The sequence below is a fragment of the Musca domestica genome, unplaced genomic scaffold, assembly GCF_030504385.1.
Source record: "Musca domestica strain aabys unplaced genomic scaffold, Musca_domestica.polishedcontigs.V.1.1 46, whole genome shotgun sequence".
NCBI classification, from domain to species: Eukaryota; Metazoa; Arthropoda; class Insecta; order Diptera; family Muscidae; genus Musca; species Musca domestica.
In genome coordinates, this window is record NW_026712336.1 from 6,684,920 (window position 1) to 6,701,294 (window position 16,375).

The 16,375-nt window shown below is 35.1% G+C and overlaps 1 protein-coding gene across 2 annotated transcripts in view; it reads left to right on the forward strand.

Moving 5' to 3' along the window:
* Positions 1 to 16,375, forward strand: part of LOC101896425 (A disintegrin and metalloproteinase with thrombospondin motifs like) — a 232,801-nt gene that overhangs the window by 190,395 nt on the left and 26,031 nt on the right. For both annotated transcript variants that reach the window (XM_059127546.1, XM_059127547.1), the window contains exons 5-7: positions 6,611 to 6,737; positions 13,204 to 13,463; positions 13,879 to 13,983. In XM_059127546.1, the coding sequence (XP_058983529.1) occupies positions 6,611 to 6,737; positions 13,204 to 13,463; positions 13,879 to 13,983 (492 nt within the window). The remainder of the gene's footprint in view (positions 1 to 6,610; positions 6,738 to 13,203; positions 13,464 to 13,878; positions 13,984 to 16,375) is intronic.

Below are 16,375 nucleotides of genomic sequence, written 5' to 3' on the forward strand. Positions count from 1 at the left end.
TTCTTAGTAGCTCTTGGAAAAATGCTTTTAAAAAATCAACGCTTCATAGTAGCTCTTTAAAACATATTTTTAAAAATTCACGTTTCCTAATAACCTTTGAAAAATATCTTTAAAAAAGTTCACGTTTCTTAGTAGCTCTTGGAAAAATATTTAACAAAAATGCACGTTTCTAAGTAGCTCTTGGAAAATTTTTTTTAAAAAATCCACGTTTCTTGGTAGCTCTTGGAAAATATTTTTAAAAAAAAACCACGTTTTTTAGTAACTTTTGGAAAAATAATTTTTTAAATCCCCGTTTCTTAGTAGCTCTTGGAAAAATATTTTTTTTAAATCCACGTTTCTTACTAGCTCTTAGAAAAATATTAAAAAAAAAATTCACGTTTCTTAGTAGCTCTTGGAAAAATATTTTTAAAAAATCCACGTTTGTTGATAGTCTTTAGAAAAAGTATTTTTAAAAAATCCACAATTGTTGATACTCTTTAGAAAAATAGTTTTAAAGAATCCACTTTTGCTGATTCTCTTTAGAAAAATATTTTTAAAAAATCCACGTTTGTTGAGAGTCCTTGGAAAAATATTTTTAAAAAATCCACGTTTGTTGAGAGTCCTTGGAAAAATATTTTTAAAAATCCACGTTTGTTGAAAGTCTTTAGAAAAATATTTTTAAAAAATCCACGTTTGTTGATAGTATCAATCCACGTTTGTTGATAGTCTTTATAAAAATAAATTTAAAAAATCCACGTTTGTTGATAGTCTTTATAAAAATAAATTTAAAAAATCCACGTTTGTTGATAGTCTTTATAAAAATATTTTTAAAAAATCCACGTTTGTTGATAGTCTTTAGAAAAATATTTTTAAAATCCACGTTTGTTTATAGTTTATTTATTGTTAGACCCCGAAAAATATTTTTAAAAAATCCGTGTTTGTTGATAGTCTTTAGAAATATATTTTTTAAAAATCCACATATATTGTTAGACACCGAAAAAATTATTTATTTTCTAACAATTTTTGTGGGAAAAACAAAAGCCTTAAGAAGCAAACATGTACTGGTGGTTGATAAAAAAAGTTCGTTTCTTCAGTCTTTTGTTATAGACCTTGAATAGTTTCTAATTTAATTTAATATTTCGATATGAAAATTATATGCTATTCGTTCCTTATATACTATTCGTTCCCTAAAATTTCCCTAAGAAAAAAACAAAAGACTTAAGAAACAAACATGAACTGGGATTAGAGACTTTTCCTTACGGGGTTTCTATAAAGTACTCAACAGATCCTTTAGTGATTGAATTTCTTTTTAAAAATAAATTCAGTCCACCAAAAAATTTAAAGGAAACAATTCAAAAAAACTTCAAAAATTTTGCATGGCTTTTTTGCGGCTCCATATGTGGCGCCAATAATTGTTTTTACCCACAAAACCGCAAAGTGTTCGGAATTCGACTCCAAAAAAACCAATAAAAATTAATTTCCTATATTGTTATTATGGCGCGACGATGCTTCCTTCTTCCAAAATTTTTATGATCATCAGAGGCAGTTCTTGTCTATCTGGCCGTTATTGATGTCACAGTTCATTCGCATTAATAACTCATGGAGAGCAGGTGATTCATTAACATGGTTTTATTATCCTAGCCAGGTGAAGGCGATTTAATAATATTTTATTGACAATTGCCAAAAAAAATTTAGTTGGCAAGTGTTTTCCAAAAGCGAAGCTCTATTATTTTATATTTATTTGACAGGGATTACGATAATGGAATTTTTATGGGATTTTTTTGAGAAATCACTCGGAAACATTAAATAAATCTTTTTATTTATCAACAGATCAAAAAGAAAAGATCAAAGAAAAATTGTTTATGGATATTATTTCGGATTCTAATCTTAGATTTCTTAAATCTTCTATTGGTTCCTTAAAATTGTTGTGGGAAGAAACAAAAGACTTAAGAAACAAACATGAATTGGGGGGTTGATAAAACAAAGTTCGTTTCTTAAGTCTTTTATTACCGCTTTGAAGTATTTTCTCATTTAATTTAGTATTTCACTATGAGAATTATCATTTTTTTGTAAAAAAAAACAAAAGACTTAAGCAACAAACCTGCAAATGGTTCGTTACACCAACTTGGTGTCTAAGCGATTTTCAAAACCCGAGTAGTATGCTTCCAATTTTATTGATTCTAATTAAAACAGCCTTGTCAAATCACCCAGTCATACACACACACACACGAACATATTTTGTGTTTTTTCAAATCATTACATTGGCTGTCATTTATTTGTTACATTATATTCTGTCATGGCTTTTCAAACCTCTTTTGATTTTCTATTTTGCACCTTTCATTATTTTGCTGACGGCAGCCGCAACCGCAGCAATAGTCTCCGCCAAACAACAACAAGAAATGTGTTATAAATCGTTAACTAATTTATAACACCAATCCAAGAAAAGTTGAAAAGTTGTCGCCCAAAAACCAAACAACAACAAAACTGAAAATGAAATGAAATGGCTTGACAAATAACAAGACAACCATAATTTCTGTAATAGCAAGAAGAAAAAAACCAACAAACCGCTCACAGAATCCGCACATGCAGCGTACGACAGCCACACAAATTAGCTTATGGAAAAGAGCAAACGACCAAATTATCAAGAGTTATGGTGGCAGCTAAAGGCATATATTTTTCTTAATGGCAATATTTTCCGCATTTTTGTTATCACGCTGAGACATTTTGGTTTGTCAACTGAAATCGAAAAATAAAAACAAAAAACCAAGAAATAGCTAATAATAAAAAAAAAGCTTACAAGACTCAACCTGCTTAGTGGCATAATAAGAGATTTGGGCGTGAGTTTTTTTTACGGTAAAGAAAAACAGGCTGGAATTAAGAAATTGCAAAAGAGAAAATATCAGTAGTTCTGTAACAAATTTTCTAATTGGGAATAAGCATCTGATGCTTATTTTATTATTCAAAATGTTGACCCTTTGTGGGGGAGGTACCAGAAGTTGTGGATCCATATCAACCATCTTCATAGCAGATCTTGTGCTTGTAAAAATATTGCGATACCTCAAATTTTAAGAGAATTAGATGCTTATTTCGCATTTTAAGAGATATATAATTATTCTAAATTTTGACCTCTTGTGGGGGAGGTACCAGAAAGAGCGGACTGATATCTACCATTTTCACACCAGATCTTGTGTTAGGAGAAATATTGAAATGTGTGAAATTTGAAAACAATTGGATGCTTATATCGCATTTTATGAGCGTTTTGGTTTTCCAAAATTTTGACCTATTTCTGGGGGAGATACCTGAAGGAGTGAACCGATGTATTCCATCTTCACACCAAATCTTGTGTTAGGAGAAACACTGAGATTTACCGAGTTTGAAAGGAATCGGATGCTCATTTCGCATTTTATGAGCGATTTGGTTTTTCAAAGTTTTTACCCTTTTGTGGGGGAGGTACCAGAAGTAATGGACCCATATCCACCACCTTCACAGCAAATTTTGTGTTACTAGAAATATTGGAATGTGTGAAATTTGAAAAGAATTCGATGCTTATTTCGCCTTTTATGAGAGTCAGAAGTATTGAAAATGTTGACCACCTTGTGGGAGAGGTACCAGAAAGGGTGGTCCGACATACCCGTTTTTCATATCAGATTTTGTGTGGATAAAAATATTGGAATGTGCCGAGTTTGAAGAGATTTGGATGTTTATTTCGCATTTTATGAGAGTCAGAATTATTCAAAATGTTGGGCCCTTTGTGGGGAAGGTATCAGAAGTAGTGGACCCATATCCACCATCTTCACACCAGATCTTGCGCTAGTAGATATTTTGCAATACGCCGAGTTTGAAAGAAATTGGATGATTATTTCCCATTTTATGAGCATTTTCGTTATTCAAAATTTTGAACCATTTGTGGGGTAGGTACAAGAGGGAGTTGTCCGATTTATACCATATTCACACCTGAGCTTGTGTTGATGGAGGTATTGGGATATGTTGAATTTGAAAGGAATCGGTTTTTGATTTCTCGATTTATGAGCTTCATGCTTATTGGAAATGTTGACCCCTTGTGGGGAAGGTATCAGAAGAAGCGGTCAGATATATTCCACCTTCACAACAAATCTTGTATTGATAGAAATATTACGATGTGACGAATTTGAAAGGAATCGAATGCTCATTTCGCATTTTATGAGCACTTTGGTTATAAAAAAGATTGACCCTTTGTTGGTGGGAGGTACCAAAAGGAGTGGTCCGACATTCTTCATACCAGATCTTGTGTTGATAGGCATATTGGGTTGTGCCAATTTCAAGACAATTGGACTCTTATTTCAAATTTTATTAGCCAGACAGACGCACGGAATGACGGACACCCCTAGATCGACTCCAAATGTCCTGAAACAAATTTGGCTCAAAGAGACCTAGGGTCTAAACCCCTTATTTCGATGTGGCACATTTTGGTCGTATCGAATGATATATAACCTCTGTTGCCATATGGCTGATAGTATGAAAAGAGGAGTATTTGAGAGGAGAGTCATTTACAACAAATCTTGAGAGAGGAAATATTTTAATGTTCTCTTTAGATAGTGGACCTTTTAGGTGGTTTTTCGAAGGGAAATATAATTAAATTTGTCTCTTAGAGAAGAAGAGCATTTAAAGGTCTTCTGTTGGCAGGAAATAGGGGGGTCATTAACATGCAAATCATATATTCCGTTTGTAGCCATATGACTGGGAGTATTTGAGAGGAGAGACATTTACAAGAAATATTAAGAGAGAAAACCTTTTTAATGTTCTCTCTAGATGGAGGACCTTTTAGGGGAGTTCTGTAAAGGAAAATACCATTAACTTTGTTCTTCAGAGAAGAAGACCATTTAATTGACTTCAATAGGTAGAAAAAATGAGGAGGCGTTGAGAGTAGAGTAATTAACATGAAAATCAAATGATATGTTTACTCTGTAGCCATATAACTGAGTGTATAAATATGGGAGTGTTTGAGAGGAGAGACATTTACAAGAAATCTTAAGAGAGAAATCCCTTAAATGTACTCTATAGATAGTGGACCTTTTTGGTGGCTCTCTAAGCATCATACCTTTAAAATTATTGTTCAGAAGAAGATCCTTTAAATATCTTTTATCTGCAGAAAAGGTGGGGGTGGCTTTGAAAGTAGAGACATGTAAATAAAATGATATATTCCCTCTGTAGCCGTATGGCTGTATGGCTGACTGTATAAAAATGGGAGTATTTGAGGGGAGAGAAATCCCTTTAATGTACTCTATAGATTGCGGGCCTTTAAGGGGTTTCCTCTAAAGATAATACCTTGAAAATTGTTCTTCAGAGAAGAAGACCATTGCCTTCAATAGGAAGAAAAGTGGGAGAGGGGCCTTTGAGAGTAGAGTGATTATCATATAAATCAAATGATATATTCCCTCTGTAGTCAGATGGCTGAGAGTATAAAAATGGAAGCATTTTAGAGGAGAGACATTTACAAGAAATCTTTAGAGAGAAATCCCTTCAATGTTCTCTATAAATAGTGAATATTTTAATTGGGATTCTGTGAGGAACAAACCTTCAAAATTGTTTTTCAATAACATACAAACTAATGAGAGAGAGAGAGCCTCATAATTTTCTCTATAAAAGTCTCCTGAGAAAATACCTTTAAAATGTTTCTACAGAAGACCATTTTAATGACTTCAATAGGCAGAATATTTATTATAATTATTATTATTATTATTATTTTTTTTATTTTATTATTTTTTTTAATATATATAAAAAACCAAATTTTAAACCCCAATCCATTTATCACGCATAAATATGTTTCTCTCTTCATACGTATAATTAACAACTTTTAGGAAATACGCTTCCGTTTCTTCCCATGCCAATCATCTGCAACTCGAAAACAATATCTTCCTCTTTCATTAAAAAAATGATATTAAATATTAAAAAATTCATAAAGAGCAACAAAACAAAAGAAGAAATGAAATGAAATGGAAGGCAAAGCAAAATATGCTCAGTCATATTTAATTCATGAAATGATGCAATACAATTTAGACATCATGAATTGCAAAAAAAATGTGTAGCATGCAAGGCAGCCAATTAGCAATTCACATAATTTTAAATGTAAAAATTAAAGAAATATATGAAAAAAATCATAATATTTATGTAAAAATATATATGAACTAAATAACCTTTTGCTGGAGCTGTTGGTTAATTGTAATAAATAATTAAATTGAATATAAATGGTTTATGATGCTGAAATTGGTTTCGCATAGACTTCAATCCGATTTTTTAATATATGCTGACTTTAATTGAGTTCTTTTTAACAATAATTCTGACCTCACAGTATTCTATTTTTTTAATAAAAATGAGTTTAGTCTTTTTATTGAGTTTCTCAAATTAAATTCTGACTTCATTCACAATTCTATCTTTGAAACTCTCATGCAAAATAATCTCCAACCCCCCATTTAAATCTCTAGCCATGCACTCCAGTCACCTGCTGCTCCTTTCTGGTGTCACCTAAAGTCAACAAACTTCGTGACAATTTTTATAACATTTTTTTTATAACTTTATCTATGTTAATTCTTAATTAATTTTAATAGTCACATTTATTCACAGTTTTTAATTAATGTATTTTTTTATTTTACAGGAGGGTAGCATCGGCCATGATATGGTAATAAAACCATTGCCTCATGAACTGAGTCCACAACCGGAAGAATCACATCATGTCATTTATAAACGCAGTGTCGAACAAATGGAACATTTAAGTGATTTTGGTAAGTTTACTAAAAGGCTGCTTAGGATAAAAAAATCTTAGGAAAAAAATTCAAAATAAAGTTAATCGATAATGAGGGGATTAAAATAAGAAACAGAGATTGTTCGAATAGCCGTTACCTGAATCTGAGGTCTGCAGATTATCTTAAATGACATATTTATCATCTACAGAAGACCTCATCGAAAGACTCTTTAAAACATTAGTGGTGTAGTGGATATTAGATAAATTCCATGGCTATTGAAACATTTCTCAGTCATTTGCAGATTAAACTTAATCAAATCTAAAAGTTCGGCAACTTTTACCTTCTAAATTGCAGGACAAGTTATCAGTCGCCGCAGCAATGTCCTTAAAATCAAACTGGAGTAGGCTTTATATTTATATTAAAACTCCGGTGCTTCTGAGATACTACTTCTTCCTGAGAATATAATTTTATATCAAGTAATAGCACCCAGGAATCTTCTCCACCTTTCCATTCGGTCTCTTTTAAAGGTCCCATCTCCTTTGCAGTCGGCTTTAATTTCCTGCCCGAATTCTCTTCATATGCCGTCAATTTATATCGGTAGCCAATGATGTGATATTTCTCCGGCAGCGCCATATTGCAGACCTTGGAAAGCTTACTTTTCCAGCATTGCAAGGGGGTCATAATTTCCTGTCACTTCAGCCTGCCTTTTACAAGCTGCAACACTTTCACTAGGCATCTTCATATTCCTTGAGCATCTTATAACTCCAACGTCGTAGATGGCCATCATTTTTCATCTTCATCTCTTTAGTGTATAGTTCTTCTAGGACTTCGGACCCTTTTTGTTACGACATGAGCACGACATTTTGCCACTTCGATTCTTGATTGATAGTAGTTCTTTCAAATATTTAGGACTTGATTCTGTTTCTTTTCCAAGTACTTCAACTTCAGTGAAAAGGGCCTTCTCCTCCAATTATATCGCCTTTGCTGTCATTTTCTGCTATTTTCTGCAACCAATGGTATTATATTTTTCTTGCAGCGCCAAATTACAGGCCTTGGACAGTTTATCTTCCCAGCGTTGCAAGGGCTCATAATTTTCTGTCACTCCAGCCCTCCTTTGTCCAGCTGCAACACTTCTGATTGGCATCATCATCTTCCTGACAACTTGTAGTGCTTCCTTGAGCATCATATTATTCCAGGATGGCTATCTACATACAGCTCATTCTTGACCTCTGTAGTAGGGTCGACATCTAGCTTTCTTTTCCACTTCGATTCTTTAATGTTTGAGAACAAGTCTTCAGGAATTGATTCTGTTTCTTCCCCAAGTACTTCAATTTTAATAATGGGGTCTTCTATTCCAACTCCTTCGCTTGAATTTCCTGAAATTTTAGCAGAGAACTCATCACGACCTATTTCTTCTCTGGCTTCGAGTTTTGCAGCCAATTCGTCACATTCGGTTTCAGCTTCAAGTCGTGTTCCCTTTGAGCTAGACAAATCATTATTAAGTTGTCTCCTGGTTAGCCGCTTGTAATTCGTCCTTAAATTCCTCAGCCTCGCTATTGCATTCGGCTGACTTTCTCTGATAGCTAAACTGTCACGTTCGGTTTTAGCTGATAGTCGTACTCTCTTTAAGCGAGACAAAACATCAGTAAATTGTCTTACAACTGCCTTCAAGGCCTTGCCCTGGCGTCCTGCCTCCTGGTTAACCGCTAGAAATTCGTCCTGAGTTTCCTCTGCTATTCTTTAAATTCGCAAGAAGTTTGAAGGCATCTTCCTTTCCATTTTTGTGTGATATCACCTTTCATTTTTCTCATGTGCGCTAAGGCCTCTTCGCGCTTCATCCGCTCGTTATCAAATTCGGATGTTACGGCGACCACTTGTTTCTTTAAGCCACGGACTTCCTTTTTTATCTCTACATTTTGAGCCCACATGACTTCAAGGACTACTTTAACATTAACTTTGTTTGATAGCCAAGCCGTCACGTTCGGTTTCAGCTGCAAGTCGTGCTCTCTCTCTGAGCTAGACAAATCGTCAATAAGCTGTTTTGCCTCCTGGTTAACCGCTAGTAATTCGTCATGGGTCTCCTCTGATATTCTTGACTTTCTCCTTTAAATTCGTGACAAGTTTGAAGACGTCTTCCTTAATATCTTGCGACCTTAATATCTTGCGAGTGCTACATTCGGAAGACTTTATCTGATAGCCAACCCCATCACGTTCGGTTTAAGCAACAAGTCGTACTCTCTTTGAGCCACACAAATCATCAATCATCTTTACTACTGCCTTGAAAACCTTGCCCTCGTGTTCCTCCTCCTGATTAGCCGCTAGCAATTCTTAAGATCACTCATCCGGCTCGAAGGACCAATTCTAAACTGGGACGCTAACTATGTTAAACTGGGACCCATAACTAACTTAATCTTTTCAATTTCTATTGACTCGAAGGTCTGCTCACCACATTTTCTTATCTCATTTAAGGTGAAGTGTATTAAAAAGATCACTGTTTAGATTATTAAAATTATGATTATTGCTGTTATAGCCCACAATAATTACTTCAATATTCTCTAGAGTCCCATTGTTAAACTCAAATATAAAAAAATTAATACCCCTTTAAAAATATTGTAAAGTTTCCCAACTTTTTCACAAATTCCAGTGTTTAGGATTAAAGCGCACTCTATTTAAAAAAGGTTCCCACAAAAAAATATTGATCTTTTTGACAGTTAAAATAAATAATTTCGGTCTTCCCCACACCACTACACAATGAGTCTTGCAATTTTGCCATGTAATCCAAGAAATTATTAAACAATTAATGTAATTAATATGTTTCACAAAAAGTCGGTAGCACCTAATTAATAATGCATTTTCATGCATTAAACTGTACAATTTGGGCAACGGAACTTCATAAAATTTATAAAATATGAAGTTCAAAAAAACACAACAACAACAGACAAGCCTTCCTGTCAAGAAAACAAACACACACACTCACAAAATGTTTCGAAATTGTAAATTCACTCTGGTCTCAAGCAAAGCTTTATTGAATTACTCTAAAGCTAAAGCACTAGCAGAAGAAGAAGATGAAGAACCCCAACAATACATTGTTTTCTTCTTAAAGGAGATTGACCCCACACCGCCTTTCAATGCGAAGGTTATGACGTCTCCGGTTTTTTAATTTAAGTTTTACAATAAAATTTTATTTTAAACCGAAAATTTATGTTAAAAGTGGTCTTAAGAGTACTTTTGGGCGTCGTCTGTTTTTATTTCGTTTTTTTTTTTTTTGTTTATTTGCGGATAGTGGAATTTTTATTAGGTTTTTGGCCGGCTGGCTAAATGACTTGATCAGACAGTAAAGTTTATGCGAAATCTAGAAAATAATTTACATTACTTGCGCAATCCGTTAACAGAAAGCAGGGTTATGGGAGTGGTGGAAGGAAGGTAGCGGTGAGTCTCAAATTATTGCTGTTGATTGTCAAAAACAAAAACAGAATATTGTGTAGTCACGTAAATTTAGAATTGGTTTCGGATGATGTATCTTTTTTTCAGATTAGTATAGAAACTTGTTTGTTACATTTCAGGGAAGATTTATGTTCGATTTGTGTGTTGAAAAAATTATGCGACCTTAGAATAAGTTATTAAGTTCACGGATATGTAAATATGTTTCTATAAAGATAATAGAATGCCTGCCTAGTGCAGAAGAGAGAGATTTTTGTTAAACAGAAATACTTTTAACCGTAAAGTATTTAAGTAGGTAAGTTTAAGTAAAAAAGTAAGTAAGTTCGGCCAGGCCAAACTTTTTATACGCTCCACCATTTGGAAGAAACTTGAAAAATCTCAAAAAAAATTCAGTCGAAAAATATCGTTCAAATCAAAACCATTATATTTGGGGGCTATACGAAGACGTGGGCTGTAATACCCATTACGAATTCGAAATACGAAATTTGAAACAACTCCGGTGAATAATGTCCCTAAAATCATCAAAATATCGAATAGCGGGAGGCGCCGTTTTATGGGGCTATACGATATCAAGGAACTCTATAGATAATTCTCTTTCAGGTGGTAAAGTACTCTAAGCGAACCATTGAAAAATGTGGCTCAAATTATCAAAATACCGAATATCGGGTGCACCATTGTATGGGGACTATACGATATCGTGAACCTATATAGACAATTCTCTTTCAGGGGGTTAAATCACTCACATAGAACTTCTTGTGTAGAATTTCAGACAATCCCATTAAAAAATGTGGCTAAAATCACGAAAATACCGAATATCGGGGACTACTGTTGTATGAGGGCTATACAATATCGTACACCTATGTCGACAATTTTCTTCCAGAGGGAACTCCTTGTTTGGATTTTCAGTCTATTCCATTAAAAAATGTGGATAAATTCATCAAAATACCGAATATAGGGGGATACCGTTATATGGGAGATATACGATATTGTCGACCTATATAGGCAATTATGTTACAGGCGGTAAAGTAGTCAGAGAACTCCCTGTGTAGAATTTCAGACAATTCCATTGAAAAAATACCGAATGCCTGCAGGTACAGTTATATGGGTGATATACTATATCATAGACCTATATGGACAATTCGCCTCCAGGTGGTAAAGTACTCACAGAGAAATCCTTGTGTAGGATTTCAGACAATTCCATTAAAAAATGTGGCTAAAATCATCAAAATACCGAATATCGGGAGGTACATTTATATGAGGGCTATACGATATTGTGGACCTATATACAGGGTGAGATAAAAAAACCATAATAATAAACCATAATTGTTACATTTTTTTTTAAATTTTATTGAATGAAAGCAAAAAATTTCGGAAAAAGGATAAAATTTTAAAATAGATTTAGATTTGGTCAACACACTGCCCGAATATTGCTCTGCGGTATTTGACCCATTCCCGGTGAAGCGTTTGCTTGAGGTGATCGACACTTTGGTATTTTTTAGTGTCAAACTTGCTTTCCAAAACACACCATACACAATAGTCCTACGGATTGGTATCCGGAGACTTCGGTGGTCATTTTGCGCTGGAAATGAAGCGAGGAAACTCATTTTGTAACCATTCTTGGGTGGCGCGTGCTGAGTCCTGTTGGAATGTCCAAGCTCTGCGCCCAAAATGTTTGCGTGCCCAAGGCTTTAATACACCCTCCAGAATATTTTCGCGATAATATTCGGCATTTATTCTTATGCCACGGTCGATTAATACGAGCGGAGAGCGACCATCGGCTGTTTTGGCGATCCACACCATCACCATGGCCGGCGATTGAGTTCAGGTGGCCAACCGAAGGTGAACATTTTCAGCTGACCTCTTTTTTTTTTTTTGTTTACAAACTGCTGGACACTAATGTTTTCTCATCGGAAAAAACCAAATTCGGCAATTCATCACTTTCAGTCAAGCGAAGCAACCCTTTCGCTCTTTTGAGTCTATTTTCTTTCTGTTGCGGTGTAAGTTCATTCACTTTTTGGAATTTCAATGGCTTTACCCTGAGCTCATTTTTCAATATTTGCCGAATGGAATATTGTGATGTGTTCAGCTCACGAGGCATTTTTCGGCCACTGCGACGCGGGTTTCGATCAAGTCGCTTCTTTACTTTTTCAAACATTTCTGCTGATGTTGCTGTTTTCTTCTGTCCACTTCCTTGACGTCGGGCTACGCTATCTAGTACCACGGTAACGAGTGATGGTACGAGACACAAGAGATTTATTCACATTTAAATCCTGGAGTACTCTAACGATAGCCACTTGTGGTATTCCAGCCAAATATACAGAAATCACACTATCACGCTTGAATTCCATCACGAATAACTTTTTTCTGGAAAATTCTCATCAAAATGCTTTTGTACGCTTGTTGTAAACGAGAATAGAGTCCAATCTCCCTTTTCGATTCCGTTTCGGTGATGAGAAAAGAATACAACCGCTTCGCTTGGGTGTAGATTCAATTCTGATTTTATTTAAAAATATGTTTCTTAAGTACTACTCAAATTAATCTAACTTAACCTAATCGCAGCGACATAATTATTCATATCTAATATTGAATGGAGAACATTGCAGGGCTGTTTGTCATTTTATTCAAGTGGTCTTGTGCATCTACTGATCCCATCAATATTTGTGCGTGTTGATCATAACCTTTATTATCTTTATCGTATGTGTCAGCGCACAAGATCACCGAATTATTCGCAGGTGGTATTTTATGGCGGCTGGGAAATATGTAATTTTTGTGTTGTAATGACGAACTTATTATACCCTCCATACTATGTATGGTGGAGGATATAAAAAAACACAAATCCTTAAAAAATATTACCACAGATTCCAATATAGCTAACACTTATATTGTTTGTGTCCTCTTTGTGGTTGATCGTCCTACTTATTTTTGTCATATCCTCAAGCTTCCTATTGTGTATCTGTCTAATCTAATTTGTTATCATCATTGCGTTCCTCCTTAAAAATTATATCAGTCCTACAAAATTTTTTTTTTAATTTTTCCTAATTTTTTCTTCATTATTTCTTTATAGCCTACATGGAGCCGGATGATATGGGAACTCACGAAAAATTGGAAAAACTGCAAGAGCGACAAAAACGTGCAGCACATTTTAATACACTGGCCGACATTGAGGAAGAGCAAGAGGAGCTTGAGGCCGAAGATGGTGTCAATTTCGTTGAACACTCCACTCACAAAAGAGCCAAACGCAGTGCACCCTACATGATTTATCCCGAAGTTTTGGTTATTGTTGACTACGATGGTTATCGTTTGCATGGTGGTGATAATTTACAGGTACGGGTTGGGATTTATTAATTATCTTACTATTTTTTATGTGGGGGGTGGGGAAGTTTTTTGATGTTGTGTGTACAGAAGACCCACCCAGGCATACAAGCAACTTATATTTTCTAAAAGATTTTTTATTTATTTCTCTCATGCTTGCATATGTTCTTGTCAAGAACAACACCATGCAATTTTTATTTCCTATTAAATATCTTAGATCAGGCTAGAACATTTTGTGAATATTAAACTCCATTGATATTTATCTTTTATCTCAAAGGATATAAATTAAGAGCTTTTTTGCAATGAGTGGGGAAGGTTTGGGTTTCACCTATATATACACGTTTAAGATATGCCGCTTATGATGCTAAAAAAATTCTAGATGCCTCATTATTGATAATTTATTTCTTTAAATTCATTATTTTTTTAGGTGAAACGTTATTTCATTGCCTTCTGGAATGGTGTTGATCTGAGATATCGTCTGCTGAAAGAACCAAAAATTCGTGTTAGCATTGCTGGCATTATTATTTCAAGGGTAAGTACAATCAAACGGCAAGTAAAAAAAAAAACTACTCAGAAATAGTGAAGAACATAAATCTTCCACTTGAAGGAAACTTTTTTAAGGCCGAAATCAAAAAACAAACTTAAAACGCAAAATATGATATCTCAAAGAACATAAATCAAAAGACTTATATCACATTGCTTGTGACCGAATTTCTGGAGGCCTGTTATGGAAACTGTACATTTTTATTAAATTTTAAAGAAGAGTAATACGATCATTATATCCGAACATATTTTGTTACAATGCAAACTTGAAACCTAAAATAAACTCTTTTGAAACTGTCTAATTATGTTTCTGTATCGTTGTGTCCGGTGTGGACAACTCTAGAGAAAAGTTAAATTTTTGTGACATATAATACAGGCTCTCGATCGTGGTTCTGTATTGGCATATAAGAGTTGGCGGTTTCTATAGTTCAGCCTAGAGATATTGGTTTGTAAAATCCGAAGTTCCTGAATCAATCCAATATGTACCTTAGTTTTAATTATTTTGTCCATTAGAGTGTTCGTTGTCATCTCGCTCCTATGGAGATTGATCTACATGAAAAAGAACATTATCCTACAATAAACGGGCCTTTTGAGAGTCCCTGAACTTTGCTGCGGCCTTCTCCTATTTGTTACTTTGGGAATCGCATTTCGACTTGTTTGGGGCTGTTCGCGATCCTTGCTTTCTTCAATTTAAAGAAGACAGCCTTCGAGACGTTGAAAGCGTCATGTCCTTTGTCTTACTTAGACTGGACATTGAGAGGTCGTTTAGAGTTATGGGATCAATGCCTTGCCGGAGTTGTTTCCATATCTTCTTCCTGATCTGGTCTTCTGCAGTTTTAAGGAGATCTCAATTCAGTTTGTTGGACCCACAAACGCTTGTCGATTACTGTATAACATAGCTCGTCGCTAAAGTATTTCCTTACAAATTTAGACAAAGATGGCGACTCCATTCCATGATCCATGTCCCTCTTCCACGTCTGCTTTAACAGGGTCTCTTTTACAGGGGTTACAGGTTTCGAGTCCGAGTCTACCACCACGTTCGCTTTGTCTTGCTGTGGCTTCATTTGTCATTCAATCTATTCTCGCAATTCATTAGTTTTATTGGAATCAATATCTTCTGGTTGTCCTGGTTTTCTATAGTTTTCAGCCGATCTTAATGCAGTTTGTCGGACCCACAACTGGTTGTATATTACTGTATAATACGGGTCGTTCCTATAGTACTTTTTGCAAACTTTAGAAAAAGTATGGCGGATCCATTCCTTATTTCATAATCCTTTTCCTTTCTGCTTTACTGAGTCTCCTTTGCAAAGACTACAGGTTTCGCGTCCGAGTCTGCCGTCAAGCTCGGCTTTCCCTTGCTGTTGCTTCTTTTGTCATTTCCTGTCTTTGCTTGCTTATAGTAACCATTTACAGCTACCTGGCAGCACACTGCTACTCCAGGGATATGATCCTCTTTCCTGCTTCCGAAATAATGCAAGAAGGTCTCTGTACCTCTGTGTCCTTCTGATTATCTTGAATTTACGGCTTTGCACCACGTGTAATCTCTTTTTGTACGTGGTGAGCTTGGCTCCAACAACGGTTTTGTTTACACCAGATTCCGATTCCGAGTCAGAGTAGCTACCTGCCTCTTTATGCTGGCCCAACCTCAAGCTTCCCTGGAGCACCTCCTTTTCATAATATCTATATTTGCCCGAAGACTGGGTGCTCAGATGGTCTTGTCTTGCTATGCTGAGAAGTGGAATTTTTCTGGACAGGTTGCTAATTTTACGCGTTTCTCGATTTGAGAGCATTGGCAAAAAGCGATTATAATTTTCTACCATTTTTGTATAAAAAGGTGTTTACGAAGGCGAGAAAAAAAGACAACTGAATGGTTTGGTTGTAGATTCAATTCTCAAAACGACTCGAAGGATGAAATGTAAATGAGAAGAGAAAGACAATGTTCTGGCTGTTGATTCAATTCGCTATCCGGCTCGAAGGACCAGTGTTTATTTGTGAAGGAAATAACAACCTTTACGCTCGGATGTAGTTTCGATTCAGATTTTTATTTTAAGATATTTTTCTTAAGTGCTACAAAAACCAATCTAACTTAACCTAATCGTAGCCACACTATTATTCTTATCTTAAAAGGAAACATTACATGGCTGGCTGTCCCTACCTACTGGTGCATCGATATCTGTGTATGTGGGTTATGACCTTTTTTATCCCTGAATATCACAGAGATAATATCACTGAGTTATACATGTGATATTTATGTTATGTTAAATGTTAAATTCAATAACCGGGAATACCGGGAATAACCAGGCGAGGCGAAACACAACCGCAGGTTCAATTGTTGACTCGATTCTGACTTTATTTAAAAATATTTTTCTTCAGCACTACAG